Source organism: Salmo salar, chromosome 17 (assembly GCF_965601325.2).
Source record: "Salmo salar chromosome 17, fSalSal1, whole genome shotgun sequence".
NCBI lineage: Eukaryota > Metazoa > Chordata > Actinopteri > Salmoniformes > Salmonidae > Salmo > Salmo salar.
The window spans coordinates 68,040,822-68,056,643 of record NC_138307.1 but is presented as its reverse complement, the minus strand read 5'-3'; the positions used below and the strand labels follow the sequence as shown (position 1 = coordinate 68,056,643).

At 44.3% G+C, this 15,822-nt stretch overlaps 1 protein-coding gene across 3 annotated transcripts in view; it reads left to right on the top strand.

The window, feature by feature from the left end:
• The window catches only part of LOC106592487 (IQ motif and SEC7 domain-containing protein 3), a 376,341-nt gene that overhangs the window by 145,217 nt on the left and 215,302 nt on the right, over window positions 1-15,822 (top strand). For all 3 annotated transcript variants that reach the window (XM_045700042.2, XM_045700047.2, XM_045700043.2), the window contains one exon: window positions 14,025-15,274. In XM_045700042.2, the coding sequence (XP_045555998.1) occupies window positions 14,025-15,274 (1,250 nt within the window). The remainder of the gene's footprint in view (window positions 1-14,024; window positions 15,275-15,822) is intronic.

Genomic DNA, 15,822 nt, shown 5'->3' with positions numbered 1-15,822 from the left:
ACAGATCATCAGTCACACCTCAAGACCAGAGAAAGAGAAAAAAGAGAGAAACTTGTGAGCGAACAGTGTAGTTCTCAAGGTGTAAAAACAACAACTTGCTGAACCATATACAGTGCCTTCATTTACATGTTAGTCATTTATCAGACACTCTTATCCTCTTAGCGGGATCAAATTTGACAACATCCGGTGAAATCGGAGGGCGCCAAATTCAAAATACAAAATCATAATATTAAACATTCATGAAAATACAAGTGTCATACATGATTCTTTAGCTTAGAATCTTGGTAATCTAACTGCGCTGTCAGATTTCAAAAAGGCTTTACGGCGAAAGCATAGCATTCGATTGTCTGAGGACAGCGCCCCATGTCAACATATCTTTCAAACCAGCACTGGTGACACAAAATCATAAATAGCGATAAAATAAATCACTTACTTTTGAAGATCTTCCTCTGGTTGCAATCCCAAGGGTCCCAGCTACACAATGAATGGTCATTTTGTTCGATAAAGTCCTTCTTTATATCCCAAAAATGCCGTTTAGTTGGCGCCGTTGAATTCAATAATCCAGTCTTTCAACATGCATAAAAAAGAATTCCGAAATGTTACCGGCAAAGTTCGTCCAAACGATGTTTTTTATTATTCCTCAGGTTGTCTAATATCTAAATAAACAATAATATTTCAGACGGAGAATAGTATGTTCAATAGCAAAGGAAAAGAACGAAGAGCGTGCCCACGTTCACACGCGCCATAAGACTACTTTTGCCCTGGCGCTCTACTTGGAACGACAACAAATACTTCTTCATTTTTCAAAAAAACAAGCCTTAAACCTTGTATAAAGTCTGTTGATATCTAGTGGAAGCCATAGGAACTGCAATCTGGGAGGCGGAAATAAGATCTTTCAATAGCATTGCATTGGAAGTCATTCCAAGCTCAAAAAAAATAATTTTCAGAATAGATTTTCCTCGGGTTTTTGCCTGCTATATCAGTTCTGTTATACTCACAGACATTATTTTAACAGTTTTAGAAACACACAGTGTTTTCTATCCAATCCTAGCTTCTAGGCCTGAGTAACAGGCAGTTTACTTTGGGCACGTCAGACAGGCGGAAATTCAGGAAACTAGCCTTACTCGCAGAGAGGTTAACCAGAGCGACTTACAGTTAGTCGCCCTAATTCACCCCTTATCACCCTCATCCTCTCCCCTATTTCACCCCTACTCTCCCTCATCCTCACCCCTGTTTCACCCCTTATCTCCGTCATCCTCACCCCTATTTCAACACTACTCTTCCTCATCCTCACCACTATTTCACCCCATATCATCCTCATCCTCAGCCCTATTTCACCCCCTATCTCTCTTACGCTAACGTCTAGTCCTTATTAACCTCTATGGGCTAGGTGGGACGCTTGCGTAACAGCCACTGCCAGCCTGTGGCGCGATTTTCAAAACCTTAAAAATCCTATTACTTCAATTTCTCAAACATATGACTATTTTACAGCCATTTAAAGACAAGACTCTCGTTAATCTAACCACACTGTCCGATTTCAAAAAGGCTTTACAACGAAAGCAAAACATTAGATTATGTCAGCAGAGTACCAAGCCAGAAATAATCAGACACCCATTTTTCAAGCCAGCATATAATGTCACCAAAACCCAGAAGACAGCTAAATGCAGCACTCACCTTTGATGATCTTCATCAGATGACAACCCTAGGACATTATGTTATACAATACATGCATGTTTTGTTCAATCAAGTTCATATTTATATCAAAAACCAGCTTTTTACATTAGCATGTGACGTTCAGAACTAGCATACCCCCCGCAAACTTCCGGGGAATTCGCTAACATTTTACTAAATTACTCACGATAAACGTTCACAAAAAGCATAACAATTATTTTAAGAATTATAGATACAGACCTCCTCTATGCACTCGATATGTCCGATTTTAAAATAGCTTTTTGGTGAAAGCACATTTTGCAATATTCTAAGTACATAGCCCAGGCATCACGGGCTCGCTATTTAGACACCCGGCAAGTTTAGCACTCACCATAATCATATTTACTATTATAAAAGTTTGATTACCTTTTGTTGTCTTCATCAGAATGCACACCCAGGACTGCTACTTCAATAACAAATGTTGGTTTGGTCCAAAATAATCCATCGTTATATCCGAATAGCGGCGTTTTGTTCGTGCGTTCCAGACACTATCCGAAATAGTAAAGAAGTGTCGCGCGCATGGCGCAATTCGTGACAATAAAATTCTAAATATTCCATTACCGTACTTCGAAGCATGTCAACCGCTGTTTAAAATAAATTTTTACGACACTTTTCTCGTAGAAAAGCGATAATATTCCGACAGGGAATCTCCTTTTCGGCAAACAGAGGAAAAAATTCCAAAGGCGGGGGCGGTCGGGGTCACGCGCATAAGGCCAGTGTCCCTTGATCGGCCACTTGAGAAAGGCGATAATGTGTTTCAGCCTGGGGCTGGAATGACGACATTCTGTTTTTTCCCGGGCTCTGAGCGCCTATGGACGACGTGGGAAGTGTCACGTTAGAGCAGAGATCCTTAGTAAATGATAGAGATGGAAAAGAAGTTCAAGAAATGGTCAGACAGGCCACTTCCTGTAAAGGAATCTCTCAGGTTTTGACCTGCCATTTGAGTTCTGTTATACTCACAGACACCATTCAAACAGTTTTAGAAAATGTAGGGTGTTTTCTATCCATATGTAATAAGTATATGCATATTCTAGTTACTGGGTAGGAGTGGTAACCAGATTAAATCCGGTATGTTTTTTATCCAGCCGTGTCAATACTGCCCCCTAGCCCTAACAGGTTAAGATTTAACCCCCCCCACCTCGTCACTCTTTTAATCTCTCTTGTAAAGATGATCTCCTTCACTGCCTTCCTCTCTGTGAGTCAGCATTGCTTCACATGTCTGATGTGTTAGATTGATCTTCTGTCCGGAGAGAGGAACACCAGATGAGGTTTCATTTCACAGCCTACGGGTGGGGAGTAGGTCCTGCCACAGATTAGCGTGAGAGTGATCCCATCACATGAACGATACCTTGATTACTGCAGCAACAGCCCCTAAGGCTGTTTATACAGGTGAAGTTGGAAGTTTACAGACACTTAGGTTGTAGTCATTAAACCCGTTTTTCAACCACTCCACACATTTCTTGTTAACAAACTATAGTTTTGGCAAGTCGGTTAGGACATCTACTTTGTGCATGACAAGTCATTTTTCCAAAAATTGTTTACAGACAGATTATTTCACTTATAATTCACTGTATCACAATTCCTGTGAGTCAGAAGTTTGCATACACTAAGTTGACTGTGCCTTTAAACAGCTTGGAAAATTCCAGAAAATTATGTCATGCTTTAGAAGCTTCTGATAGGCTCATTGACATCATTTGAATCAATTGGAGGTGTACCTGTTGATGTATTTCAAGGCCTACCATCAAACTCAGTGCCTCTTTGCTTGACATCATGGGAAAATCTAAAGAAATCAGCCAAGACCTCAGAAACAAAATTGTAGACCTCCACAAGTCTGGTTCATCCTTGGGAGCAATTTACGAATGCCTGAAGGTACCACTTTCATCTGTACAAGCAATAGTACGCAAGTATAAACACCATGGGACCACGCAGCCATCATACCGCTCAGGAAGAAGACGCGCTCTGTCTCCTAGAGATGAACGTACTTTGGTGCGAAAAGTGCAAATCAATCCCAGAACAACAGCAAAGGACCTTGTGAAGATGCTGGAGGAAACCGGTACAAATGTATCTATATCCACAGTTAAACAAGTCCTATATCGACATAGCCTGAAAGGCTGCTCAGCAAGGAAGAAGAAGCCACTGCTCCAAAACCGCCATAAAAAGCCAGACTATGGTTTGCAACTGCACATGGGGACAAAGATTGTACTTTTTGGAGAAATATTTGGCCATAATGACCATCGTTATGTTTGGAGGAAAAAGGGGGAGGCTTGCAAGCCGAAGAACACCATCCCAACCTTGAAGCACGGGGGTGGCAGCATCATGTTGTGGGGGTGCTTTGCTGCAGGAGAGACTGGTGCACTTCACAAAATAGATGGCATCATGAGAAAGGACAATTATGTGGATATATTGAAGCAACATCTCAAGACATCAGTCAGGAAGTTAAAGCTTGGTCGCAAATGGGTCTTCCAAATGACCCCAAGCATACTTCCAAAGTTGTAGTAAAATGGCTTAATTAAGGACAACAGAGTCAAGGTATTGGAGTGGCCATCACAAAGCCCTGACCTCAATCCCATAGAACATTTGTGGGCAGAACTGAAAAATCATGTGCGAGCAAGGAGGCCACTAAACCTGACTCAGTTACACCAGCTCTGTCAGGGGGAATGGGCCACAATTCACCCAACTTATTGTGGGAAGCTTGTGGAAGGCTACCCGAAACGTTTGACCCAAGTTAATCAATTTAAAGGCAATGCTACCAAATACTAATTGAGTGTATGTAAACTTCTGACCCACTGGGAATGTGATGAAAGAAATAAAAGCTGAAATAAGTCATTTTCTCTACTATTATTCGGACATTTCACATTCTTAAAATAAAGTGGTGATCCTAACTGACCTAAGACAAGGAATTCTTATTAGGATTAAATGTCAGACATTTTGAAAGACTTAGTTTAAATGTATTTGACTAAGGTGTATGTAAACGTCTGACTTCAACTGAATGTGCTCACGTAGAGAGTTTTCATAGGCAAAATGCCATAGTATATTGCTCACTCTATATTTAACGTAAAGGTTTTTCAGAGCCAACATTTTGGTATTTGGCTATATAAGTATTGTATATTAGTACAATCATAGTTAATCATGACCAGGACATTGGTAGTGTTCACAAAAGGCTTTTGGTGTACTCTGACATCAGTATTCCTGTCATTAGAATCTCCTTGCTCAAGGATAAGCTGAGCCTCAATGTGATTTTATACAGAATACATTTACACAGCATAGCCTGCTCTGTAGGTGGTATCGGCAGTGGAGAGCTCATTGCAAGTAAATACCATGGGTCCAATCAGTCCTGTAAAATAACCTTTGGTCTAATAGCATTAGTTGTACAAGTGTCCCAGTTGATAGGCTGGTTGATGAAGGCTCCCTCCTCTAACAGCTTTTTCCTGAGTCCCATTTGTCGAATTCCCACAATTTTGTCTCTGGGCCCATAATTGCCTTTTTGTTCTGCAGATTCCTTCTTGAGAAAGCATTGGATTCGAGCCTCATTAATCAAACTACATTTATCTCTGTAATGTTTCTCAGTGGCGGGGTGAGGGATGTTATCAGACTGCCTGTGTTCACTCATAATCACACTCCAAACCTCCACCAGTGAGAGGGGATAATAATGAGCAATACATCTCACAACGCCATTATGGAAATGCGAGCTAAGTAATCCACATCAACCCAACTTTTTAAGGCAGATTTTTTTGTTGAGTGGGAGAGGCACTCCGCGTCTCAAAGTTCAATATGTTTACCAGAGCGTCTTTAAACTGCTGATGCTTAAAAATGGGTGGATTAGCACATTTTATCACACCATTGGCTGGGTATGCTGAGAGCAGTGAAAACTGATCGTGTCCCGTCTTCAATACTCTAGAGATTAAATGTTTTGAGAGACGGGTCGATGGAATCCTGTCAAGTTCGTTTTTTATCTTCTGCCAGCTTTTTGCGTCGGTTGAACTGTCACTCTTTATGCCTTTTGAGAAGTGAACGTAGAATCTCCAACTGCTTCTCACAACAAAGTTTAATAGACCTCAAAGGGTTGAAGCCGATGCTCAATAAGTCAACTACTTACTCGACCTCAGTGCTCCAGCCACTACCACGAGCCCGTCCTCCCCAATTAAGATGCCACCAATCTCCTGTGCTTGACCTACTGTAGGTTATCGCCTGACTCTCTTACGTTGTGGGCACCAAATGCATCTCCATTCCTGATAAACAGTAAGAGCTGTTCTGATTGATGCTCTATTTTTCAGAATTAGCTGTAGCCTTTTTTATGTTACAAAGCACAGTATAATGCCATAATCATGTAAAGTTGACAATTTTCCTGGTGCAAATTAACTGACCTGACATGAATGAGCTTATAATTAGGAGGTAGCATTAGTCGTGCCCTCTCAACTATGTGTTTGCTGCATGCAAATGTAATCATATGCTATTTAATCTCTGTGCCAGAACTCAATTTGAGGGTGACACTCATAAATATACATGGGTCACTAAGCTAAACGTCAATGAATACGATGAACGAACAAATTCAACTGAGGATACCTTTTTCTGAACACAAAATTCTTCAAAATCCCTGAAGTGTGTTTGGCTCATAATTGACTTCAGGCTGGGTTTGCGTATGTGTTCATTTTGTTGTCCACCTGTATCGTGACATTTGGTGAGATGAAGTGAATGGGTTGCGTGACAGACTGTGAATGCCAGCTCGTCCTTGGAGACTATTCACCCAGATGAATGCAGCTAGGGAGAAGGCCAAGAGATACCATCCATAGCACATTTCTCTGAATAGCCAGATCTGATAAGCCAGAACAAAAAATAGCACTTCAAAAAAACAGATTGTTCCCCATAGAAAGTCTGACCTTTAATATTGGAAACCATTTTCATTCCTGGCATAAACATCCCCCCGAAAACAAACTCTGAATGTGCTATTTCTGCAAGCCTTGGGGTATTAATATTTCAGTGGTAAAGAGGCAGAGTCCCATCTCTCATACCCAGACTGGTCTTGTTTGAATTCATCAGCAGTAACTCCATACGCTCATAAAGTCAAAGGCCTGGTTGTGTGTGAATTCTGTCTGTCTTATAAACTCCACTTGGCTCTCGCCCTTTGACCCCCTAGTGTGTAACGTTTGGTTATAAAACCATATTATAACCCCAAAATGCCATTTGCCTCATGTTAGATCAGTGTCACCTCAGCATTTTTTAAATAAATATTTCTGGATTTTTCTTTGAAGAGTTTTCAAAACTGTTCATGGAGAGCTACCCTCCTGTAGGTTTGCACTCCAACCCCAGTTGTAACTAACCTGATTCAGCTCATCAACCAGCTAATTATTAGAATCAAGTGAGCTAGATGAGGGTTGGAGTGAAAACCTACAGGACGGTAGCTTTCTAGGAACAGGGTTGGAGTGAAAACCTACAGGACGGTAGCTTTCCAGGAACAGGGTTGGAGTGAAAACCTACAGGATGGTAGCTCTCCAGGAACAGGGTTGGCGAGCCCTGCTCTACCATATCTCCATTGCCCCTCAGTCTACCTCTTTTAGTTCCACTACCCACCTTCCCCCTCCATCCCACCATCTCTCTCTCCTGCTCACCCAGGCTCTCAGTGTCTAATGGAGATGGCAGAGTGTATCAGAGAGATACAGGCTCAGATAAAGCTGTGATGGGACCTACATTTTTTATGTGCCGTCCCCTACCAGCTCATTCGGAAGGCAAAACAAACAAGCCAAACTGCCGCCTTTAATCAAACGCAGCCCCCTCCCAGCTCCCGGCTCAGATCCAAGGCTACCTCTGCCTCAGACATTATTTCTGTAATTTTTTTGACGAGTGACACCTTTCTGAGGGATGGGTTGCGGCTATTACCTTAACTCTGTTTTTTTAAGCCACCCCATTCTGTCCAGACGAAGTCAGCAGAGTGACGAAGCTGATTTTGTCATATTGAGTGTGTACTCAAAGTTCCATCTGACCGAACATTCCAGATAGATAAAAAGTGATGAATATTCAAGGCAAGGCCCAATACTGGTCTGCGGGAAGAGAAAGCGATGTTCTCACTCTGAGATGACTCAGAGAGACTATAGACTATAGCTAAAAGTGCCAGGCTCATGCAGAACGACCTTAATATTCTCCCAACATCTCTTCCCTTTCTCACAGTGGCCTCGCTGCAGTGCAATGTAAAAGGGATCAGATAAGATGGATTTTCAGTGTCATTTCGGTTTTCTAAAGAGCCTTTCTAAGGGATGGAGTTCTCCAAATGACAATGGGCCGAGATTGCATCATGCTGCAGCCACCCCACTTATCGCAAATTGCAAAGCCTAGTGTGCATTATTGCATGGCTATCTGTTCTTCCCCACAGAAGTCTATAGGATGCAGGTGACTTTGCTTGGGACTGCAGAGTAGCGGTTAAAAGTCTCACGTTAATCCCCTGGTGGCCCCGCAATCCCTTCTAAAACCATTCACCCAATTGCCTTTGAGCCACAGGGGGGATATTTCACGTGAATGACTTAATCCATATATATTCTGGATCCTGTCCTCGGCTCAAGTCCTCAACTGAGCAGACATATGTCGAGAAACCTAGTGGCAAGATGGAGAATAGCACCACATTTTCTATGTTCTCAGAGAACATTGGAGAGATCAGCCGATAGGGATAGTGTAAAGGGTTGACACAGTTTAATTAACTGAAGAGGGTATAACTGACACATCCATAGGCCAGAGATTGCCACAGCCATCACATGCAAAGAAACTTAAGAGAGTTGGGAAAGGTTCCATGCATTTTTTTATCCCTTCCCAAATCAAATCAGAACTGCCTTTTTATCTCACAGTCATTTATTTCCAGGCACAATTAATAGCTTTCAGGTGATTCAGTGTAGAAGAGAGAGTAGAGTGCATCTCAATTGCACCCACAGATAGTGGTTCTGATTTATTGAAGGCAATTTTGGCCACACAGATATGAGACAGATAGTAACACATTTTTCTCCCTCTCCTAAATATGCCTTTTTTTCTGTCAAGATAATTTACTATCAGCATCTCTTGCTGAAGACCCTGGCCGTGACCCCACTCTACTATACTGTATAATACCATACTGCTGAAGACCGTATCTGTGACCCCACTCTACGATACTGTATAATACCATGCTGCTGAAGACCGTATCTGTGACCCCACTCTACGATACTGTATAATACCATGCTGCTGAAGACCGTATCTATGACCCCACTCTACGATACTGTAAAATACCATGCTGCTGAAGACCGTATCTGTGATCCCACTCTACAATACTGTATAATACCATGCTGCTGAAGACCGTATCTGTGACCCCACTCTACAATACTGTATAATACCATGCTGCTGAAGACCGTATCTGTGACCCCACCCTACTATACTGTAAAATACCATGCTGCTGAAGACCGTATCTGTGACCCCACTCTACTATACTGTATAATACCATGCTGCTGAAGACCGTATCTGTGACCCCACTCTCCGAGGGTATTTCAGGAGGAGTTGCAATAGCAAAAAACATATTTCCAATTCACATATGTGTGTAATACACACTTGTACCTATGACATAGGACAAATACAAGCACCCATTAATATTATAATATTACAGTGCCTTGCAAAAGTATTCACCTCCTTGGTGTTTTTCCTATTTTGTTGCATTACAACCTGTAATTTAAATGGATTTTTATTTGGATTTCATGTGATGGACATACACAAAATAGTCCAAATTGGTGAAGTGAAATGAATAATATAACTTGTTTTTAAAAAAAAGAAAACATTTAAAAAAAGGTTCTGCGTGCATATGTATTCACCCCCTTTGCTATGAATCCCCTAAATAAGATCTGCCACAACCAATTACCTTCAGAAGTCACATAATTAGTTAAATAAAGTCCACCTGTGTGTAATCTAAGTGTCACATGATCTGTCACATGATCTCAGTATATATACACTTGTTCTGAACGGCCCCAGAGTCTGCAACACCACTAAGCAAGGAGCACCACCATGCAAGCTCTCCAAACAGGTCAGGGACAAAGTTGTGGATAATTATAGATCAGGGTTGGGTTATCAAAAAATATCAGAAACTTTGAACATCCCACGGAGCACCATTAAATCCATTATAAAAATGTTTAAAGAATATGGCACCACAACAAACCTGCCAAGAGAGGGCCGCCCACAAAAACTCACGGACCAGGCAAGGAGGGAATTAATCAGAGAGGCAACAAAGAGACCAAAGATAACCCTGAAGGAGCTTCAAAGCTCTACAGCGGAGATTGGAGTATCTGTCCATAGGACCACTTTAAGCCGTACACTCCACAGAGCTGGACTTTATGGAAGAGTGTCCAGAAAAAAATAAGCAAACATGTTTGGTGTTTGCCAAAAGGCATGTGGGAGATTCCCCAAACATATGCAAGAAGTTACTCTGGTCAGATGAGATTAAAATTGAGCTTTTTGGCCATCAATGAAAACGCTACGTCTGGAGCAAACCCAAAACCTCAAATTACCCCGAGAACACCATCCTCACAGTGAAGCATGGTGGTGGCAGCATCATGCTGTGAGGATGTTTTTCATCGGCAGGGACTGGGAAACTCGTCAGAATTGAAGGAATGATAAGGGGCGCTAATTATAGGGAAATTCTTGAGGGACCCCTGTTTCAGTCTCCCAGAGATTTGAGACTGGGACAGAGGTTCACGTTCCAGCAGGACAATGACCCTGAGCATAGTGCTAATGTAACACTCGAGTGGTTTAAGGGGAAACATTTAAATGTCTTGGAATGGCCTAGTCAAAGCCCAGACCTCAATCCATTTGAGAATCTGTGGAATGAGTTAAAGATTGCTATACACCAGCGGAACCCATCCAACTTGAAGAAGCTGGAGCAGTTTTGCCATGAAGAATGGGATAAAAATCCCAGTGGCTAGATGTGCCAAGCTTATAGAGACATACCCCAAGAGACTTGCAGCTGTAATTGCTGCAGAAGGTGGCTCTACAAAGTATTGACTCTGGGGGGGGTGAATAGTTATGCATGCTCAAGTTTTCAGTTTTTGTTGTCTTTTTTCTGGATTTGTTTCACAAGAAAAATATTTTGAATCTTCAAAGTGGTAGGCATGTTGTGTAAATCAAATATGCTGCCCCCAAAAATCTATTTTAATTCCAGGTTGTAAGGCAACAAAAAAGGAAAAATTCCAAGGGGGTGAATACTTTCGCATGCCACTGTGTATATATATATATGTATATATATATATATATATATATATATATATATATATATATATATATATATATATATATATACTGCTCTAAAAAATAAAGGGAACACTTAAACAACACATCCTAGATCTGAATGAAAGAAATAATCTTATTAAATACTTTTTTCTTTACATAGTTGAATGTGCTGACAACAAAATCACACCAAAATAATCAATGGAAATCCAATTTATCAACCCATGGAGGTCTGGATTTGGAGTCACACTCAAAATTAAAGTGGAAAACCACACTACAGGCTGATCCAACTTTGATGTAATGTCCTTAAAACAAGTCAAAATGAGGCTCAGTAGTGTGTGGCCTCCACGTGCCTGTATGACCTCCCTACAACGCCTGGGCATGCTCCTGATGAGGTGGCGGATGGTCTCCTGAGGGATCTCCTCCCAGACCTGGACTAAAGCATCCGCCAACTCCTGGACAGTCTCTGGTGCAACGTGGCGTTGGTGGATGGAGCGAGACATGATGGCCCAGATGTGCTCAATTGGATTCAGGTCTGGGGAACGGGCGGGCCAGTCCATAGCATCAATGCCTTCCTCTTGCAGGAACTGCTGACACACTCCAGCCACATGAGGTCTAGCATTGTCTTGCATTAGGAGGAACCCAGGGCCAACCGCACCAGCATATGGTCTCACAAGGGGTCTGAGGATCTCATCTCGGTACCTAATGGCAGTCAGGCTACCTCTGGCGAGCACATGGAGGGCTGTGCGGCCCCCCAAAGAAATGCCACCCCACACCATGACTGACCCACCGCCAAACCGGTCATGCTGGAGGATGTTGCAGGCAGCAGAACATTCTCCACGGCGTCTCCAGACTCTGTCACGTCTGTCACATGTGCTCAGTGTGAACCTGCTTTCATCTGTGAAGAGCACAGGGCGCCAGTGGCGAATTTGCCAATCTTGGTGTTCTCTGGCAAATGCCAAACGTCCTGTACGGTGTTGGGCTGTAAGCACAACCCCCACCTGTGGACGTCGGGCCCTCATACCACCCTCATGGAGTCTGTTTCTGACCGTTTGAGCAGACACATGCACATTTGTGGCCTGCTGGAGGTCATTTTGCAGAGCTCTGGCAGTGCTTCTCCTGCTCCTCCTTGCACAAAGGCGGAGGTAGCGGTCCTGCTGCTGGGTTGTTGCCCTCCTACGGCCTCCTCCACGTCTCCTGATGTACTGGCCTGTCTCCTGGTAGCGACTCCATGCTCTGGACACTACGCTGACAGACACAGCAAACCTTCTTGCCACAGCTCGCATTGATGTGCCATCCTGGATGAGCTGCAATACCTGAGCCACTTGTGTGGGTTGTAGACTCCGTCTCATGCTACCACTAGAGTGAAAGCACCGCCAGCATTCAAAAGTGACCAAAACATCAGCCAGGAAGCATAGGAACTGAGAAGTGGTCTGTGGTTACCACCTGCAGAACCACTCCGTTATTGGGGGTGTCTTGCTAATTGCCTATAATTTCCACCTGTTTTCTATTCCATTTGCACAACAGCATGTGAAATGTATTGTCAATCAGTGTTGCTTCCTAAGTGGACAGTTTGATTTCACAGAAGTGTGATTGACTTGGAGTTACATTGTGTTGTTTAAGTGTTCCCTTTATTTTTTTGAGCAGTGTATATATAATAGAATGTGTGCCAACCTAAAACAGATACAATTTTTATTATTAAATTGATAATACCTATCACATAATGCCTCCTTCATACAGGCACCTTTCATTTTGTCATTTCATTTCTCCTTCATATTCTACCCTCTTACCCTCTTCTAACTCATTCCCTCATTCTGTTTCCCTCTCTCTTTTTACCTCCCTCTCTCTCTTTACCTCCCTCTCTCTTTACCTCCCTCTCTCTCTTTACCTCCCTCTCTCTTTACCTCTCTCTCTCTACCTCTCTCTTTACTTCCCTCTCTTTACCTCCCTCTCTCTTTACCTCCCTCTCTCTCTTTACCTCCCTCTCTCTCTACCGCCCTCTCTCTTTACTTCCCTCTCTTTACCTCCCTCTCTCTTTACATCCCTCTCTCTTTACATCCCTCTCTCTTTTGACCTTCCTCTCTCTCTTTACCTCCCTTTCTCTTTACATCTCTCTTTACTTCCCTCTCTTTACCTCCCTCTCTCTCTTTACCTCTCTCTTTACTTCTCTCTTTACCTCCCTCTCTCTCTTTACCGTATTCTTTACTTCGCATAGAAAGAACATAGAAATACAAAACATAGAACAATACCCAAAAACCCCGACAACACAAAACAAACACACACCTGCCACGCCCTGACCAAACTACAATAACAAATAACCCCTTATACTGGTCAGGACATGACACTCTTTCAGCTCTGGTATTGATATTCTGTGCACCATGGAGCTGGAAAGGGTGAATATCGAAAGTGTTAAAACTGTTAATTATAAGGCAGCCTCTCTCTCCGTGCGGATTGATCCCGCTGTACACTAAAAGGATTGTGGGTCTCGTAGGTGCCACATGTGCGGCATCTTGTCACCCACCATTACTTTTCTTTGCTCTGAGTAAATGTTCAGGTGTCCAATATTTTTCCTCTCTAATGACAATTTTTTTGTGTTGAGGGAGTGTTAAATTGTTCGTCCCATTTTTGTGACCTTAACGTTTACATGTTCAGGTTCATGTCCATTTACATTAGATCCTATCAATGTCATTGTGTTTCAAAGGTCGTCATGGTCACCTCTTGTCATTTGGAGTAACTGCAGCCTTATTTGAGTGGAAAATATCAGATTCATTAGTCCATTGTATTTTTGGCCATTTAGAGAATAGGTATTCAGGGCATGTCTTTGTAAATGTGGATGCTGGTGTGTAGACGGCATCTTGTTCATCTTGAGGGAGAACCAAGTGCTAAGTGGTATTATGTATGTGCTTTGTATTTCTGTTGTCTCCCTGCTTTTATCTCCAACTCCTCTGCCTACAGCCAAATCCCCTCTTCATGTCATAGAATGTTTTGTAACCCAACTGCCTTGTACTGTTAACTGCTGCATGTAGCGTTCAAATATCCAAGCAGCTCAGTTTCACTCATACCTCTCCTGTCTCCCTCTCCTCCTTGTTTTCCAGATCGAAATGTTAGAGCACAAATATGGCGGCCACCTCATCTCCCGCCGCGCTGCCACCAAGATCCAGACCGCCTTCCGCCAGTACCAGCTCAGCAAGAACTTCGAGAAGATCCGCAACTCCCTGCTGGAGAGTCGCCTGCCGCGGCGCATCTCCATGCGCAAGGTGCGCGTGCAGAACGCTGAGGGCTTCTCCGCCGAGCGGGCGCTGGCCGAAGGCTGCAGCCTGGCGGGTATCCCCCTGGTGCGTTCGCCATCACTGCCCGCCACAGTGGGCGGCACCCTGACCGACCTGGAGGACTCATTCACAGAGCAGGTGCAGTCGCTGGCAAAGTCCATCGACGACGCACTCAGCAACTGGAGCCTGAAGACCATGTGCTCCCTCCAGGAAGGAGGGGCCTACCAGTTCAGTGCCGAGTCCTTCAGTGCGGCCGGGGGAGGAGGGGAAGTGGGAGGAGGAGGGTTGGACCAGGCTTTTCTCCAGAGCATGTCAGGTGGGGAGAATACAGGCGACCTGCCCCGCAGCGCCAGCAAGCTGCTGATGGCCTTCCGCGACGTGACCGTTCAGATCGACAATCAGAACTTCCGCATGTCCTCCTCCGTCATGGAGTCATCGGCCTCTGTCTCCATGGGCAACTGCGTCCATCAGCAGCAGGGGGGCGCAGCCACCACCCCCACCATGCCCACCGCTCCCCCGCCCTCACCCCCTAAAAAACACTCCCCTCCTCCCCCTGAAGAGGTCCCCGCCGAACCCACAGACCCTCCTGTCCCTCCCCACGAGCCCCCTCCGCCCCCGGAACCAGTGGTAGAAGGAGAGGGGCAGGACGCCGACTTCCCTGCGCCCCCGCCCAGTGAAGAGGAGCTAGAGGAGGAGGAGGGCCAGCAACCCCCCTTGACCCCCCTGGACAAACTAGCCAACCCCCAGACCCCGGAGGTGGTTGTCCAGCCCGTCCAGCCACCTCAACCCCAGGATGGTGCACCCTCGGTGGGATCCCCATCCACCCAGGCCCTGGAGGCCAAGCGGAGCGGCTCGGAGACGGCTGAAACCAGTTCCGAGCAGATAAGCAGCAGCAACAGCACTTCCACGGAGGCACGCTCGGCATCGGAGGCCTCATCCAAGGAGGCCTTGCAGGCCATGATTCTCAGCCTGCCGCGCTACCACTGCGAGAACCCTGCCAGCTGCAAGTCGCCCACACTCTCCACCGACGTCATGCGCAAGCGCCTCTACCGCATCGGCCTCAACCTTTTCAATGTGTGAGTAACCAACCATTCCCTCCTCACCCAGACTGGGTTAGTGAAAGAAGTATCGTGGACATTAGGTGATGATGCTATTGCTAACATCTAGCCAGTGATCGGCGAACGGGAGTGAACTGACAAAAATTCATCCATGGACAAACAATGCTCTTACATGACACACACACACACACATAAGGGTGGGGGTTTACAATCATGGATCTCACCATGAGACAGCACTTCATTACAAGGAGGCTTAAAAAAATATGAGAAAAGAAAGACCTCGTCAGTTCTCCCAATTTAAAAAAGGGAAGTATCTTCTGTAAGTTTCTCAATGATTTTCAATGCTCTCAGCTTGCATCTCTCTCTTTCTCTCTGCCTCTCTCTCTTTCTGACTATACATATCATTCTCTATTTACATCTCTCACACTAAACATATCTTTCTCTATTTACACCATCTCTCTCTCTCCGCCCTTTTCCTCCCACTCTCTCCCTCCCTGCAGCTGTGGTTAACCGCCTCTGTTCTGCAGAGCGCCTGTCACCTTCTGTTTGTCTTTGCGCCCAAAAAT